The 18,785-nt window shown below is 43.5% G+C and overlaps 1 protein-coding gene and 1 long non-coding RNA gene across 14 annotated transcripts in view; one reads left to right on the top strand and one right to left on the bottom strand.

The window, feature by feature from the left end:
• The window catches only part of Cadps (calcium dependent secretion activator), a 456,343-nt gene that overhangs the window by 209,896 nt on the left and 227,662 nt on the right, over positions 1-18,785 (top strand). For all 13 annotated transcript variants that reach the window (XM_059274214.1, XM_059274212.1, XM_059274215.1 and 10 more), the window contains 2 exons: positions 1,842-2,075; positions 7,266-7,387. In XM_059274214.1, coding sequence (XP_059130197.1) covers positions 1,842-2,075; positions 7,266-7,387 — 356 coding nt within the window. The remainder of the gene's footprint in view (positions 1-1,841; positions 2,076-7,265; positions 7,388-18,785) is intronic.
• On the bottom strand, positions 4,724-13,125 carry LOC131919763 (uncharacterized). Its single transcript, XR_009381418.1, has 2 exons — positions 12,459-13,125; positions 4,724-4,941 (listed from the first exon to the last, which is right to left on the bottom strand). It is a non-coding gene; the product is annotated as an uncharacterized LOC131919763 (long non-coding RNA).

The raw sequence follows: 18,785 nt of genomic DNA on the forward strand, positions 1-18,785 counted from the left end.
GAATATATTACTCATCATTGAATTGATTCAATATGGCAGCCAACACTAAGTGAAATGATCATTTTGTTTTAGCTTCATTGATAGACTCATTGCATTCTTGATGTTTCTCAAGTCAGTAAATCTGTTTGATTGCTAGTCACTTAGCAGAATTAGTTAGTTGACTTTGAGTTGAGCATCTATGTAATAGATATCTTACTCCTAGGCACACAGAATTATCAAATCAATTCATGTTCCATGTGCTCTAGATCAAGGTCTATCCCAGCCATGTGGAAAGAAAATAAGACTCACACCTAGGTAAATCAGCATAGTCTATTACTGTTCATAGACATTGCTTCAGTGTAGGCTAATAAGTCAGACTTTGGGTAGGATTCCTGAGACAAAACATCCCTTAATTTCTCATAAAGACAAAATATTTATCCTTTCCATAAATAATGTGATATGATGCCATGATTTCTAGATCTTCAGCAATGTTTTGGGGATATTGAGTGAAATCACACTGAGATAATTTTGATACATCAGTAATTTTCTTGTTTCTAGGACAAAATATTTGACCAGAAGCAAGTTTAGGAAGGAAGGAATTCTTCTGGTTCTTACTTTGACAGTGGAATCCATTGGTGGGGAAGGCCCAGCAGTGGGGTGTGAGGTGGCTGGCTGCATTTTATCTAGCCAGGAAGCAGAGAGCAGTGAATGCTAATAGTCACCTTCTCCTGTTTTATTAGTCCCAGATACTCATGGAATAAGTGAGTCTTCAATTAACATAAACCAGAAACACCTTCACAGATGTGCCCAGATATTTGTTTCCATGGAGATTCTAAATCCCATCATGTTAGCAATCAAAATAACCATCACACCAGAGACTCTTAAAACCAAGGTTTTTGAGGGAAAACTTGTTGGATTATATCATCAGAGCTGTGGTTTCAACCTCACTGGAAGCTGAGTTTATCCTGGGACATTTCCAAGCCAATCAGTTCCTTGAGTTATTTATACCAGTTTAAATTGGATTTGTCTATAACTCATAAAATAAAAGGAAAGCCAAACAGATTTGACTTGCCTCTCACCCCATCAGTAGACTATAAAGTGGGGTTTACAGGGCAATTTCATGTAGCAGCTTGGAAATGGCTCTTTGATAAAGTCACCAATCCAGAGAATATTCAAGGCACTCAGGCAACTTAAGGTCTAAGCAGACAAGCAAGTAGCATGGTCAGGTCTCCTGACTTCCCTGCTGAAGCAAGGAGCCAGGAAGAAGAATGGCAGTGGTCAGCTGCAACGATCAACTGGCCTGCTACTTTCCTGAGGAATTGTAATCATGTTTTTCTTTACTTCATTATTTTTTCCAATTTTTCTAGGAAATAGTAAGCATTCTTAGAAATAGCCAAAGGCTATGATTGAAACATTTCAAATGAGCTATTTTTTTAATTATTCCTGTGAGAAAATCTCTACCAACTTCCAGAAATAGGATGTGCTTCTGTTTCTAAACTTACAAACAACCTGACTGCATTTTAACAAAGAAAAAATGTTGGAACTGGGACTGGATTTGAAAAAAACATCCATTTTTCTTTCCATAAATCAAATTTTCTGGAGAAAACCAGGGTAAAAAAAATAGAGCTATAATCAAACATTTTCCTCTTTCTTACTAGATGTTTATGTCTGTGTTCCTACCTGTTGGAGGTTATAAATAAGTAGAGGCAGGCCTTTCCACATCCAGATGGAATGTTTTCCTAACACACTCCCATAATATCAGGGCAAATTCACTAATGGTTGATGTGATCATAAGTGGGACTCTGATGTGCAAACTTTCTATGTAAATTGGGTCTAATTATACTTTTTCCTTTATTTGCAAGGAACGCAAATTTCCTAAATTTGTATCCAAAGAAATGGAGAACATGTACATTGAGGAGCTGAAGTCCTCTGTGAACCTGCTCATGGCCAACTTGGAGAGCATGCCAGTGTCCAAGGGTGGAGAGTTCAAGCTGCAGAAACTCAAACGCAGCCACAACGCTTCCATCATTGACATGGGCGAGGAGAGTGAGAACCAGCTGTCCAAGTCAGATGTCCTGCTGTCCTTCTCCTTGGAGGTAAAAGCCTCAAATCCCTGAAAGTGTACTGGTGTACACACAGCAAGTATACCATCCCCCTTGCCAGGAACCACATTGCTCCTAAGGAAGTTCAATATATAGAACCACCTGCCAAATGTAATTTTGTAGTTTTCCCCTGTCTGAAAGCAGTACTCAAGGATTCTGGGAAGATTTTTAGAAGCCTACATTGAGAGGGATGACCTAGCATCATTGGAATGAGTTACAGATTTCTTTTTCCCATCATCTTTCCTGGTGGCTGTATGGTAGTACAGCCTTGAGATTGAGTGTTTTGTTTTGTTTTAGTTTATTTCAGCCTCTAGTGTAAGAATCTGTCCAGGCTAATGCTGATATACTCTGCATATCAATGCATTCCTCTATAATGTCTCTTTACACATTGGCTCTTCGTATTTTCCTATTGAGTGGTTTTGATCCACCAGCATCAAAATTCGCTGGAAACTGGTCAGTACTCAGACTGCTGAGTACTATTAAAGTCCCACTTAACCAGAGTCTATAACTCATAGGAATACAAAACAACACAGCCACTTTAGAAACTAAGTTAGCATTTTCTCAAAAAGTTCAATATACAGCCACAATGTTATATAGTAATTCTATGCTCAGATACCCACCCAATAGAACTGAAAATACATGTCCCCACAAATATGTTTAGAAGCATAGTCAGTATTTTTTTGCTATTATGGCCAAAAATACTAACACTCTTAATCCTATTCAATGAGTGAATGGATAGGAAGAAAATATAACACATCTGTACAGCAGAATACTATATGGCAAGTAAAAACACACACATTCTTGAAACACACATTGATATGGATGAACCTCATCAGTATTATTATACTTAATACAAGAAGTCAGCTGCAACATGTGACCTGTAGTATGACCCTACTGATGTCAAACATCCTGAAGGCTAATCTGCAGGATTAGAGAGGTTAGTAGTATGTTATGTAAGGCTGAAGGTAGAAATCGGCAGACATATAGTGTATTGCTGGTATGTGCAGCCTAAAGCCAATTTAAGATGATTGTCTTACAACTTGATAAGCTTATTAAACAGTCACAGAGCTGTACACCCAGAGTGGGATGATTGTATGCACACAAAATATGCCTCAAGAAACCTGTGAGGAAAGAGGACAGCCTGGGATGTGTTTTAACGAACTATTTAAGCACAGGGGATGTTTGATTTGCCATACTGGGGATTGAACACAGGCTTTGCATGTTCTTGACAAGCCCTCGGCCACTGGGATATTGTATTTCTAGTCTTTATCTTTTATTCTAAAGGTCTCCCTATGTTGTCCAGGCTGGCATTGAATCCACTGTGTATCCCTGACTGGCTCTGAACTTGGAACCCTAGTGCCTCAGCCTCCTGAGTACCTGGGATTATGGGACTGTCACACTAGACTTGGATTTAGTTTTTTTTTTTTTTTATGTACTCCAAAGTTTGAGAACCACATATAACTTATCAAAGGTCGATGGCACTCAAAAATCTGTACACACACATACATACACACACACACACACACATACATACATATATATGCATATATATATAACTGACATAAAATTATACACATGTGGTATTTTGATAACTTTTTATAATGTTCAAGTCAAGGTAAGCCACTTTGTTCCCTCAAGTATTATTATTATTTAATATTGCTTCATAATAAAATATCCAAAATCTTTTCTTGTATGAGAGAAAGAGAGAGACAGACAGAGAAAGAGACAGAGACAGAGAGGAAGAAGAAGGGAAGGAGAAAAGGAGGGAACGAGGGAGGGAGGAATGGAGAGAGGAAGGAGGGATAGAGGGAGGGGAGGGAAGGAGGGAGGGAGGACGGGCATAGTAAATCCCATAAGAATTGCCTGGTGACTGGGCAGTGGTGGCGCACACCTTTAATCCCAGCACTCGGAGGCAGAGGCAGGCGGATCTCTTTGAGTTCCAGGCTAGCCTGGTCTACAGAGTGAGTTCCAGGAAAGGCACAAAGCTACACAGAGAAACCCTGTCTCAAAAAAACAAAACAAAACAAACAAACAAACAAAAAAAGAGTTGCCTGGTGATCCTAGATTTAGGGAATCAGGAGAACAGATCAACTTTCTGTACATTTAATTAGAGTATGGAAAGACTAACTTAATCTTATAAACTGTCATTGAGGGTGCTGTGCGTTAAGTGTGGGTAAATTGTTTTTTCTGCTCAGCTCAGAGGGAGAACCCTTCTTCACATTGCAGAGTTTCCACATGCACGCCGCTGTCAGCAGAGGTGGATCTTAATTAAATATAGAACTCTGCGTGTGAGAAAAATCATCAGTGTAATCTCACAGAAACTTTCCTTTTTAATTTTTTTAAGTACTGCCACCTGAGGTACTGAATGCTGTTGCTTAGGTGTCTTTGAATTTGATTATTGCCAATTAAAGGTGGCAATTTATTCCCTACTCCCTCTTGTCTTCCAACAGATGGAAGAAAAAAAAGTATTTTATTGACTTTCATGAAGCTTTTAAGTATGTAATTTTCTAATTCATTATTGGCTCTCAATATTAAATAGTTGATTATCTGAAATATAGGTGTCGGAACGACCTCAGCCACACTCTCTGCACACAGGATTCAAATGCTTTGGCTTATAAATACAAGCACAGATTGCAATGCCCTTGGGTCCCCACATACTTTTTAATTGGAAAATTAAAGGCACACCACAGTAGAACCGCCAGCCAGAGCCTTTACACATCTATTCGTGAACGCATTTGGGGATCGCAGTGAGTGGGGATAACAAGAACAGGTGGAGACAGGATGTCACAGCAGCAGGGCAGGCTACATGAGTTTGCAGACTGGTGCAAGACGTATTTCAAGTAACTAGAGAACTGGATGGCTGCAAGAGACAAGGAGAACAAGCTCAGTTTTCAGCGAGAAGAAAAGAGGCCCAGCTTGCTGCGTCCTGAATGTGGGCAGTGAGTGCTGTTGCAAAGCAACAGGTATTTGTGGAAGGCTGCTGTGCGAATCCTTTTTCACAAAGGCCTTTGAGGTGTTTGCAGATGTGCAAACAAAGCCTGACACTCGCAAATGGCACAGCTAATGTAGGCCCCGAATCCGACTTAAAGTGAGATCTTTCAGACTCTAAACTGTTCTCTTTCCACAATGTATTTCGCTTCCTTACATGTGTTTCTCCCAGCTATATAAACTTGCAATAACAGATATGCATCGTATCCCTACTTCGCAGGTAAAAATCACTGAGGTAGAGCCAAGGGGATGGATGGCTCAGTGGGAAAAGTGCTTGCCACATGAGCATGAGGACCAGAGTTCGGATCTGTAGAATCCACCTAAGTCCCAAAGCTGTAGTAAGCACCTGTACCCATCACTCCTACAGCAGGCAGGAGACTGACTCCTCAGAGCTGACAGGCAGGCAGGCTAACCTACAGTGAACGAAGGACCTGTCGCAAACAAGGTGGACGGCCAGGCCAGACACCTGAGGTTGTCCTCTGGCTTCCACATGTACATCTACACATGCATATCACACACTCTCCAGAAATATAAAGACAGAAAAGAAAAAGAAAGCTAAGCCTCTGCAGGTTTGAAAAGACAAAGCGGAAGGGAGTTAAATGCGAGATCATTTCCCACATCCCAGAGGCTGCACAGGGCTCCTGAGTGAAGTGTGGCCCCTGCCGCAGGAGCAGCACCACCAGGGAAACATCAGAGGGGAGGAGGCCTTGGTTAAAGCCAACCCACTGAGCAGATGCTCAGGAGGGGAACCGGTGACCTCGGCTTTACAAGCTCAGCCAGTGATTCGATTCATTCTGCCTGAGAATCTGTGGGTTATCACATTGCAAAGTTAAGACTTATACATCCCAAATGTGCTTTCTTGAACCAAAGCCCCTCAGAAGCATGTGTCTCTTTCCTATACCCACTTCTCTTTCCTTTGTAACGGCCTTTGGTAGAAAGAGTGATTTTCCCCTGATGCTTCTCATTGTGGGTCAGTCACTAAGGAGGTCCTTTCACTCTGGGTGTTGACAGGTGTCCCTTCCCTCTCTTCCTTGCTCCTGTGGCAGAGTATACCATCACATGACTGTCAGAATAATGGGTGACTGAATGGAGTGGGGATAGGAAATCCCGCAAGTTGTAAGTGAGCTGAGGCTAGACCAGAGACTATAAAGCTGCACATATATTGGGGTTTGAGGTTCAACAACCTTGGCATGCAAAGATCATAAATAGCTATGAAAGCAGTATACATGGAGTTGACACATTTATTTCTCCCTATTCAGATTGTCAGCATTTCAGAATCAAATTTCTGATCATAATTCTGACTGAGAGCTCTCTTTTCTAGCAGGACAAAGCAGAGTATCTGGTCATTGAGCTGGGAGCAGACAAGTGGCAGCGTCCCCTGTGGATAGAGCCTGTGTGCTCCAGGTTGCCATAGTCTCCACTGCTTCCTGCCCCAGCTATGGCCCTAAAGCTGGGTGACACTGGCTGATTCTTAGGTCTTTACTATTGCTTAGCTTGCTATCAAGAGAAAAGCTGATACACAAGCTGTGTTTCTACCAAGTGCTGACCTAAAAAGCTAGAATATTTTTAAAGAAAACAGAATGAAGCCCTTGCCTCCTGTTTGCTTAACATGAGAAGAGTAGCCCGGTTTACCTTACCTGTCTGACTGTGAGAACATCTCAATTAGCAAATCACTGAGCCAGACCTAGAATAGCGACTGCAGCAGAGGAGCAGAATTCCAAGTTCAAGGCCTGGGCTACACAGCAAGTAAAAGATCAGCCTGGGCATTTAAGTGAGACCCTGTTAAGAAAGAGAAGAAAGAAAGAAAAGAGGGAGGAGAGAGAAGAAAGAGAGGAGGTAAGAAGAGAGACACAGACACAGAGGTAAGTATAGAGACAGATAAAAAGGAAAAGGAGCAGAAGAAAGGAGGGAGGAGGTGGGGAGAGAGGAATGGGGGTCATCTCAGGTGTAACGCTTACTCAGCATGTGCAAGGCCCCTCACTCAATTCACACTACAGGGGAGTGATTGAGTGAGACACATTGTAAGCAGTTACATCCTCTCCCTAGAAGGCCCCTGAGTAACTGGTGAAGAAAGCCAGGCAGAAGCCATGGCCTCCCTGGTGGTTTTCACTGTAGCTTCTTGTCTGTTTTTCTTCCTGTGGGTGATGCTGCCTCTGGCACTGGCATTAAATCCATCTTATGTGATTCTGTTTTCAGGTGGTGATCATGGAAGTTCAGGGCCTTAAATCCTTGGCTCCAAATCGCATTGTATACTGCACAATGGAGGTAGAGGGTGGAGAAAAACTGCAGACTGATCAAGCCGAGGCTTCTAAACCAACGTGAGTACTTTCTCCATGGTTTATCTCATCAAGGTGGTTGCCATTGGTTTTGTCTGTGCCAATAACAAAGGAAAGGCCTGTTTTCCCAGAGGAGCCTAGAAGGTCCACACCTTCTTTATCAAACAAGGGACTTGACTCCATTTTTTTAAAACAATCTCATGTAGTTCAGGCTGGCCTCAAACCGACTATGTAGCCAAGGATGACCTCCTCCTTTCTCTTCCCAAGAGCTGGGGTTGCAGGAATATGCCATCATGCCTGGTTTATGATGTCCTGGATCTTCCAACTGAGATACATTCACTGAGATACAGCCACTGCCTTGATGCCATTTCTGTTTGACAACTATGACAAGGATCCCAGTTCCTTCAAAGTTAAAAAAGGGAGTCGAAGCAACAGCCCCATTTCTGAAACCTTTAGCCACATATCACTGGGTGTGTGCAGGGTATTGTTGCACAGCAGAAGCCAAAATGATCACTGTGAGCCTAACAGTGCTCACAGTTTAGTGGGGGACATCACAACTGTGTATTTATAAATACAGTCTGCCTGCCTTGTCTGTGGTTTCTATGTCTTTAGATTCAATCAACTGTGGATTGAAATTTTTGACAAAAAAAAAAAGAAGAAGATTGATTGGCCAGGCATGGTGCTACATGCCTTTAATCCAAGTTCCAGGATAGCCAGGACCACACAGAGAAAGCCTGTCTCAAAAACAAAACTAAAAAATCCCGTCTGGGCACAGATTGTGTATAGAGTTGCCGCCCTTCTCTAAGCAGTGCGACTGTTTCCAGGGTACTTCCTGCTAGGAACCTATGACCTAGAGGAGATCTGGAGCCTATGAAAGGATGTACATGGGTTATTCGTTAGTGCTCTGTGATTTGTTATGAAGACTTGGGCATCAGTGGGGAGAAGGTCAGAACCAATACCCCATGGGTACTTAGGGACAAATACAGTTATAACTGGAGGAAAAGGTGGCTTGAGTGGTAATCCCTGGGGACTTGAACCAGCTTCTGAATGGGTCTCTTTTGGGGGTACCTGAGACATCTGCTGTAGTATTATAAAGCACCCATGGGAATGAAGAGCTCATGAGTGGTGCTTGGTTAGCAATGGCTCTGTGCCAAAGAGGAATGCATAGAAGACTTGGGGCTGGAGGAAAAAGGAGTCTCCGAAGCTGGACGAGAGAATGGGTGGCCATGGGAAAGACACACCTTCCTTCCAGCTGCAGCAGAAGGTCCGAGGTGAGGCAGTCGATGAGTTAGGATGCTGGGGCAATGGCTGGCAGCAGTGGAGATCTATCTGTTTGGGTGAAGAGACTTCCCAAGAGATCGCTCCTCCCTTCCCTCAGCACCACTGCTTCCATCCTTCCTTTTCCAATCTCCATAATACCTGCGTAGATGAATGAGCATCTTCATCTTCATGGCTGGTATTAATCCACAAGAGTCATCAGAAGGTACACCCCTCTCCCCGTGACTCCTCCCCAGAGCTTTAAGGAGTTGTTTAACAGAACATTAGTAACTCACCAGCATGTTCAAACAGAATAGTTCAAAGGAAGCACCGAGTGTTTCTCAGGCTGGAGAAGGGCTGAGGGTATTGTCTGCCTTCAAGTGGTTCTTTATATGAATAGGCAATGCCTCGGATGCCCAGATGCCCAGAAGTGTGTTGGGGGCGGGGGGACTCATGAGCGTTCAGGAGGAAATGGAGGCCATTGTGACTTGTTGAGTGCTAGCCCCCTCTCCCTTTTGATCCTTGTTCTAACTGATGATGGCTGCGGTTTCTTTTTACTGGCAGTGCTGAAAGCCGATGTATGTCTCCTCAAGTGGCCCGATCTTCATCAATGCTGCTGTGATTTGCTGTTTAGCCTTTTCAGTGTGTGTTACATGGTGGGGTTGGGAGCAGGGGAGTGGCTAGGGACTTTGTAATGTTTCTGCCAAACTTCTTAAAGGAGGGACTCAGCATGAGGGTATTGCAAGAGAGGAAGGGGGAAAGCTCTGCTTTCCCATCTGTTGTTTCATAGGGGATATTTTAACTCGAAGGTAACTCACATCACTTTACTAGGTGAAACAATGTCAATTTCCAAGGTAAATTATGAATAGATTTGTATGCCCTTGTGAATATTTAAAACAGAGTTTCATGATGGAAATGAGTATAAAATGTTTATGTTAGCAATAGGTACACCTGAAATAGCATATCTGCTCCCATCTGTGGAGGTTATGACATCCATGCACATAAACTCCTCACATCAAAATGTGCTTTTGTAGCAAAGAATGCTCTTTTGAGTCCCTGTTCATCAGAGAATATTACAGAACCCTCACGGGGGTTTTGCTGATTTGTTTAATGTCAGTCTGACCAACAGGTAGGGCAAAGGCAGGACCGGTCCAGCCAGTCTCTCCCTGGGGCTGAGCAGAATGATGAGTGTCCATGCCCGCCCCCCTCCTGTTTACTACAGAGAAACACACTGGGCAGGGAGTCTTGTAGAAGCAGGAACTCGCTTTATTGTATCAGGAGTGAACCTATATAGGTTGGGGTGACAGGGTGGGGGGAGGGAATATGGGGTGAGGCTAGCGGGCCAATGAGATGATGCCATCTCTGCAGTTACTAGGCAGAGGCTGATTTTAGGTCAGGTAGTGCTGAGTCACTCATCCCTGTAAGTCATGTCCAAGGACAGGTAGCCAAACTCGAGCTAGCCTCAGGAAGTTACACTGAGCCTCACGCCCAGGCCTTGTGGAGCCCAACAGTTTAATATATACGGAGTGCAGCCTTCCTAATTGAGCTCAAGTCCATCAAATTGCTAGGAGTTACCTAGTGTGCTATGTTGAGGATCTCGAGATAAGTCTGTATCCAGGAGGAAGAAAGTATGTCATGATCAACTTGTAATGTCTGCCATGAGAAGGGAAGGAGTGTGCTGTGAATTAGCCTATCTGCAGTGCTGAAGACATACACCCAGATTCTGAGATCTGTCAACTTCCTGTCCCTTTCTTTATTCCTATGATGCAGTGTCCTTTCGTCCTGTACTCATCCTCTCCCAAATGCACAGTTCTTTCCCCAGAGATATCCTTTACCTTCTCCTTCATCATAGTTCAGGGGGACAGATTTCCTCTGCTTCTGCCTGCTTTCACTTGGAAAGATAAATGGACTTGTTTGCACAGCTCTACATTCATCCTCTTTCATTGGGACTTACTTCTCCATCATTTCTCTCCTTTGAGGCTTTCATTTCCTCTCCTTACAATTTTCCCCACTGCTGATCTGAGTTATTTCTGGCATTTGAGTTTGGTTATCCTACAAGCTATCTTTCATTACCTAGTAACCCTGCCTAGGGTAGCCCTATTCCTGCCGGAGATTTTGAGTCTTGTTTTCTTCCAACCAGCTGTTGGCTGTGTCTCATTTACATGTTTCCAGACCAGTATTCCATTCAAGCTCATTTTGTTACTCATAGATTCCACCAAATATCAGCCAGTAGCTACACAGTGAGTGCATCTTGTTTATCACATGTCTACAGGGAATTTGTCTTTTGTCCTTTTTTTTTTCAAGTATAGTTACAAATTCAGGAAGATGTTACATAACTCAGCTTACTCAACAATGTGGTCTCCATACAGTACACTCAAGGAGATCAGAGGCAGGGACTGACTGTAAGAGCTTAGCCATGTATATCAGGGAAACTGGGGAACTGGGGAACTACTCATTGTACACAGACATTTTAGAGCTTTGAAAAGCCCAGTGGCAAATACATCTATATAACAGTTTTAAAATTCAATCATGCTCTAAATTTATTTGAACTGGTACCTTTGAACAGTTATTGGAAACCCTAGTCTGTATTGCTCAGCCATAGTAATTGGGAATTTGGGCTCTCTCCTACTTCTTTTTATCAATTGTATTTCCTCCCTTGTAACCAGGACACCTTTCAACATCTCAGCAAGGTCAGATTGGATCAGTTGCATAACCTAAGTGTTCTGTGTCCATGGGCTAGACGTATTTCATAACAAATGAAAGCATTTTATAATCTTAGAGTTATGGATGTTGTGGGCCATCTTTCATACTCAGAGCTGAGTTGTGGCCTCTACTCACTCTTCAGTTTATCCACATGTTTGCAGCATGCAGATTATTCTTGAGCACACCACATATCCACTCAGCTCTGTTTTCCTCCTCTCCTGGGTTTTTAAGGTAGTGAGCCAACAGTATATGCTCAGATGCTGCTGTGAGCTACGCTCACTAGCAATCATGGTGTCCATTTGCAACACATCACTTCTGCTTCTGGCAGGAAAACATGGAGCGCAGAAGCAGAAGAAACTGGATCCTTGTGTGAGTAGTCTTCTCGGGACACACACAGAGGAGGGAGAGTCTGTGGTTCCAGGTTCTTCTTCTCTGGGACAGAGTAGGCCATTGTTGCTGTGGGTGACATTTTCACGTGTTGTTCTTATCTCCAGGAATAACAAGAGATCTCAAGTATTACCAAAGCATGGCACTGAATGACATCAAATCAAAGAGAAAGCAGTTGCTCCATTTCCACTTCTTCACCTGCCCACTCCACTGAGCAGAACCAGGAGGTCATTTTAATTTGGTGCTAACAGGCCTTTGCACCTCCTCAGGCCTGAGGTGGAGCCTTCTACAGCAGACAAGAGCAGTTGGCATTTACTCTCTTCAGACTCCCCGAAATTACTCTTCCTCATGGCTACTGCTGCTGGTGTCTTTTTGCCAACAGGGAAATGAGTTTCCCCTTTTAGAGAAGTATGTTAATATTTCAAGGCTGAATTAACTTAAAGAAAATGCATTGAGTGCATAATAACACAGATGGCACTGAGACAGGATGCGGGTGGTCCTGCTGACAGGGATGAATGTGGAGGTATAGAGAGGGCAAACTGGGAGGCTGGCTTGCAAACCACTCTAACTTGGAAAAAAAAGAAACATGACATTTCCCTGAATGGAATGATATTGTCCAAAATCACTCTTTCTTGGGAATTTTGCACAGTGTAAGTTTCTGCTCTAAAATAGCATGCACAATTTGAGAAGGTTAAATACCGGAGTATTTAAATCATGTTTCTGCAGAAGAACATGTGAATAACAGCCCAGTGTTTCTCTCACTTACCTGAAACCACACTCCTCTGCATAAAACCCAAAATGCCACTTAGCAAGTTCATTAGCCATGACAAGCCACAAGGTGTGAATTCCATTGTTGCTGTGGATCAGAAATCACAATCAGAATCTTCCCTGCCATTTCCAAGAGACTGGGAAGGTCAAGTGTCTTGGCTGAGAAACTCTGCCACCACGCTAGTCTCTTCTCAAGGGCGCCCAGTCGGCTGTGCCTGTATTTAAAAACAGAAGAGCAAGTGCACTGACTTTGATACCGTTTTTCCCCTGTGACATGTGTTCTTTGTTGTAATAGCACAATATAGAAGAGTCGGGCTCTCATGACCGGCTCATGCAAAGATAGGGTGTGCTGCTGAGTCACCCACACAATTAGCCCTCTACAAAGCAGCTTGCTTCTTCCCAGTGTTGGCCCCATGCATCCTTTTTTCCACAGTAGCACTTTCCATCTCATTTTATCAAATGTCTTCTGTGTCCAGAGCCTTGGAATGGCTTCCCTGGAAGCGGAGAATCTTTTCTACTTCACTCAACTGAAATGTGAAAAGGAGAGCGTGACAGGGTAAGGGTCTGTCTTTCCTCCATGGAATCTTCCCATCTGTCCAACTAGGCCTGGAAGTGCATATACCCAACTTTGGGACTCTGTACAAACATCCTAATAAAGGGCATCAGTAATGAACACAAGAATGGTGTATAAGACAATAACCAGATTATAATCTGTGCCCCTGAAGGAACAAACAAGCTGCCATAGTAGAGTCGTGCAAGTGCAGATGACTCAGGTCCCCAATGACAATGACGCCCCTTGAAGTATAGAATGTTTACACTAATACCCAAAGAATGAGGAAGAAAAAATCAGTCATGGGGAAAGCATACCAGGAAGAGGAGAGAGCAAGTGCAAAGACTGTGAGACCAGAAATGATCAGCAGAAATGAAAGTGTCACTAGGTACTGTCCAACAAACATCCCAAAGGAGAGCCAGAAGAACACAGCAGAGCCAGACATGTTGGGACCTTCTGAGCCGCAAGAAGGATGGCTTATTCCAAGGCTCCGGTGAAAACTTGGGGAGATTTTAGGCCAGGGAGCAGATGATCAGATTGCCATCTTAAAACCTAGAACATCTAAAATAACAGAGTAAACTTAGAATCACAACTATGTTGGTTTGAAAATACATAGTAAGCACATATTGCTGTCCAGGCATTGGCATGAAAGCAAAGAATCATAAAGTTACCAAGTTGTTGGGTCAGAGCTTGTGTCCTGGCAGCCCTACCAAGGTGTGCTCAGCCACCTGACTTCAGTAGGACAATCCAACAGGGAAAAGCACGAGAAAAAGAGAGATGTATTCAATGTGGCCACATTGGGAAGAGAGACAAAGAAACTCAGTGATCCCCATGTCCATCTTTGCTTCCTGACATGAGGGCCAGAGTTATGCATAACCAAGCAGTCCTGAGTTCTAGTCTCTGCAAAGTGGCCCGACATAGCAGAATTGTGTGAACTCTTTTCCTAGGAAACGGCCTACTTGTCTGGCTGGAACAAGGCTTCTTCCTTTCTCCCAGCATGGGATTCCCAGGAAAATTCCAATTTCTTAAGGACCATCGTTTCAGTAGTCTGATAGTCAGAGGGAAGGCATAGTGTTTCTAGAAGTCACCATTTCTGCCAAGGTGGGTGCAGTAAGAGTTGACCTTTGGAGTAGAGCCATGCAGCAAAGCAAATGTGGAAACATGTGTTGGGATAGAATAACCCATTGTCCAGGTGCCGCTGCAGCTTTTTAGGACTGGAGAGCCCACATGGAAAAAGAGACACGGTCCCGAGAGTGTTTCCTTCCCTGTCCACTTCCTCCACACCCCACACCCGCACAGTCCTGAAGTCATTAGACGGGAAATGCTGTGCAGTGGAAACCCAGGCACCATTTCTCTTGGTTTTTTTTTTTTTTTTTTTTCGGAGATAAAGCTTAGGTTTTTTAGAGTTAATTAAATCACAAATAGTAAAAGACAACATTGACCTAGAAATTTATTCTGCCAGAATTCCAGAAGACATGTGAGTTCAGAATCAGTAAAATGATAACCACCATTCAGGATGCTCAGAGACTGCCCTGCTTCTCAAGCCAGAGAGCCCAATCCAGGGGCCCAGAGAATTACAGAAGAGCAGTCTGTGTGGCACCTGGAAGGGCAAGGTTAGCTAGCAGGGGAAACAACCAATGAAACTAAAGATGGAGGAAGGATTGTGTGCTGAGAACAAGCCCTGGACAGAAGACTCTAGGTTCTGCCTCTGATCCCATCAGCAATTACCCATCCTGTCAATCATCAACTGGACACTACCCTTCCTAGCTTCCCCCTGTCAATCATCAACTGGACACTAAACTTCCTATCTTCCCCCTGTGTAGCTAGAGTTTTCCTGCCTGGCCCACAGTCAGGACAAATCTCTACCACCTGCCAGGCCCACAGCTGCTCAGACCCAACCAAGTAAATACAGAGACTTATATTGCTTACAAACTATATGGCCGTAGCAGGCTTCTTGCTAACTGTTCTTATATCTTAAAGTAATCCATTTCTATAAATCTATACCTTGCCACATGGCTTGTGGCTTACCGGCATCTTCACATGCTGCTTGTCATGGCTGTGGCTGGCAGTGTCTCTCTCAGCCTTCCACTTCCTAGAATTCTTCTCCTCCTTGTCCCGCCTATACTTCCTCCTGCCTGACTACTGGCCAATCAGTGTTTTATTTACTAACCAATCAGAGCAACACATTTGCCATACAGAACATCCCACAGCACCCCCTGTCAATCATCAACTGGACAGTACCCTTCCTAGCTTCCCCACGTCCTGATAAGCAGTGTTTCAGATCCCTTCCACCTCAGCTACTCTGCAGTTCTCTCATCCAGCTGGGAAGGGAGCCATGGTGAGGAACATACAGCAGTTGACAGGACCTGTAGCTGAGACTGAATGATCAAGGACTGGCTGGATGAGGTGGTCAGATGTTGAAAGTCCCTCTGAGTGTAAAAAAAAAAAAAAAAAAAAAAAAAATCCATGTAAACTCAAATTTCATGAACACTTTAATAGTGAGTAGATGATGGAAAACTAAGAATGTGCTTTGTAAATTTTTGTTATTAAATAATCAGAAACAGAATAGATAAGAATGGCATGGAGTTATTTACCTGTAACACTGAGATTCAGGCCAGAAACTCTAATCCAGTTGTGGTTCCCATGTTTTGGTGACCCCCAAAACCATAAAAGTATTTCATTGCTACTTAATCACTGTAATTTTGCTACTGTTATGAATAGTAATATAAATATCTCTTTTCTTGTGGTCTTAGGAGAACCCTGTGAAAGGGCCATTCAATCCCCAGAGGGTTTGAGATCCATAGGTTGAGAACTGCTGCTCTAACCCCTCATTGGTAATAAGACAAGAGATGCTTGGTGTAGATTCAACAGGGACTGGAACAACATACGACTGTCATGAGTAAGAACACAAAGTCAAGAATCTCAGAACCACATTCTTGCGTCGGCTATGTGACCTAGGGCCAACAACCCACCTCTTTGTGCCTTACTAAACTCATGAAAATTAATTAACATTTGTTAAGCACTATCAATTTCATAGAAGTCATTTTGCTATTACAATCTTGACTTTAACACTGTTCAAGGGAGGAAGGGGAGATGGGAATAAAAGGTGGCCTAGATCTAAAATAGTAACCATTAACTTTGAGTCAGTCAATTCTACTGACTAGGTACCATGCTAAGACCTACAAGACACTGCTATACCCATTTGTTGATGGAAATACTGAGATCCGTTGAGGTTATGTGAGTTAGTCAAAATGGCATTGATAGTAAATAGCTGAGCCAAAACCCAAACATGAGATGGTACTTTTCACTATCTTGATACCTTGCCTTCCTAAAAAGCCAGGGAAGGAAGGCATTTTAAACAGGATTGGGCATTTAGAGACTATAAAAGGCTCATTTCCTTTCCACAAATTGAGCTGTTTTGTGGAGTTAAACACTGCAGGTGTTTAAACAGCAATGATCCTGCTGTCACTCACACAGCACAGGTGTTCCAGGTCAGTGCATCCAGCAGGTGTAATTCAACACTTGCACATAAGCAGTGTTCCTGTCTTCAAAGGAAATACAGTAAGGCAGACAGCAAGCCCTGAGAGAGCCCTAAATATGATGAGTCCCACCCTCCCGGAAACGGTCACAGTCACAAATGTTCCACCATTCCTTTAAAGCTGCTATCAGGTATAACAACAGACAGAACCAACCAAGTCCTGCCTTCGCCATCCACCAGCTGGGCAGCCTTAGGCAAGCAGATGTTCCCCTCTTTTCTTCAGTGTCTCCATATTTGACAGGAGTGCAACCTCCTGCCTGTGGGATTGTTGAAAACTATACTATCAGGCTGTCTGATAAAGGTGCAAGCATCAGCATGTTGCAGCCTCTTATGGAGTAGTGTTAGCCAAATCCCACCATGGCCTCACTAAGTACTACAAGATTGTATCAAATCAGTGGGCTGAGGAGACTACTGCACTGGCAATGGATTTGCTGCAAAAACCCCACTTCACTCCCGAGCATCCATGTACATGTAAAAAGTGGGGCACAGTAACATCCAGATGTGATTCCAGAGCTGGGAAGGTAGTTACAGCCAGATCCATGAGGCTCACTGTCTAGCCAGCCCTGCCTAATTGACAAGTGTAGGTCCCATCCAGAGACCCTGTCTCAAAAAGCAAGGTGGAGGCTCCTGAGGAACTATACCTGAGAATGATCTCTGACCTCCACACTCATGCACACACATGAATGCATGTACACACACACACACACACACATGAACACATACTCCTGAACACATGTACACACACAAGAAATCAGTACCCTCTCATTAAATAGAAAGAAGTAGAAGCTTAGAGATGTTAAGAGACCTTACTCAGTCCTCCAGCCACCCCTGGAAAGCAAGGAGCTTATTTTGCCAAAAGAGATGTGAGCACCCTTGAAACAGGGCTTTTCCAGCAGTAAGGAGACTCGTAGGGTGTGTTGATCCAACGGCATAGGAGTTGTTTCTCAAAGGCAAGAGGAGTGCAGAGTATATCTTCCCACGTCTTACAGTTGCAGCCCTATAGGCAGTTTCTGTCCTGCCAGCAACTCCCAAATACCCAGCGGTGGATTCCCAAATTACCACACAGAGGCTTATCTTAATTATAAATAATTAATTTATTAATAATAAATATTAATAAGTCAAATAGCTCAGGCTTATTACTAACTACCTCTTACACTTAAATTAACCCATAATTCTTATCTATGTTTAGTCACGTGGCTTGGTACCTTTTCTCAGTATGACATTCTCATCTTGCTTCCTCTGCATCTGGCTGGTGATTCCTGACTCCGCCCCTTTTCTTCTCATCATCCTTAGTTTGATCACTCTACCTATACTTGCTGCCTGGCTACTGGCCAATCAGAGTCTTATTACATCAATTTCAGTGGCAAATCTTTACAGTGTACAAGAGGATTATTCCAGGGCACAGCCGCCTTTGAGTCTTACTCGGAGTCCCACACCCCAAGAACGGGTCTTCATCCACCCACTCTCCCACCTTCCTTCTGATTAGGGCCAGTGCTTAAGAGGTTGGAGTGCAGCAGCGGGCTCCTTCTTTCTGAGCATTCCTAAACTGCTGCCTTGCTTTGTTTCCCTGTGCTGTGATCTAGAACTCGGTGAGAGCAGGGCCTCTGAGGAAACAGAGCACCATGGCTGATGCCAATGCTCCAAGTGTTTGAGAGTCCTAGACCCTCCGTGCTGCAACCCTTAGGTCCTTGGAGTTTCTCGGTGCACTGGAAAGGCCTTAAAAGCTCTCATTCCATTTCCTCGCTTCCAGCTCAGACTTAGGAGGTAAATCTTCAGCTCTGGCATGACAGCAGTGTTCTGAGAGAGACACCCAGTTGGATCAGATGGCACTTTTGCTTCTAACATTGTTGTATTAGGTGAGTTGTCACATCCCTCTGAAACTCAGTTCCTTCCCTTACAACGAGGCTCACAGCACTGACACCGGAGGCTGGCTGACAAGGGATTGAATGTAATGACTAGGCAAAGCACCTGTACACAAATATGAAATAGTAGTCTTTACCATCATCAGGATATGAAAGCAAGTAACACCGCACATCAGCTGGTGTGACTAAAGAAGAAAAGACACTTGTCTCTCAACCAGATGCCCTTTGACTTCCCTTTCTAGAGCAGTTTATATGTAAATTCTTTGTACTTAGAAAATGTGCATATAAGGATGCCTTCATATAAGACCTGGCATGGAAGAATGGTCAGTAAATCTTAACTAATGAAAAATGAAGCCTCAGTAGTATGTGGGGAAA

The sequence above is a fragment of the Peromyscus eremicus genome, chromosome 9 (assembly GCF_949786415.1).
Source record: "Peromyscus eremicus chromosome 9, PerEre_H2_v1, whole genome shotgun sequence".
NCBI lineage: Eukaryota > Metazoa > Chordata > Mammalia > Rodentia > Cricetidae > Peromyscus > Peromyscus eremicus.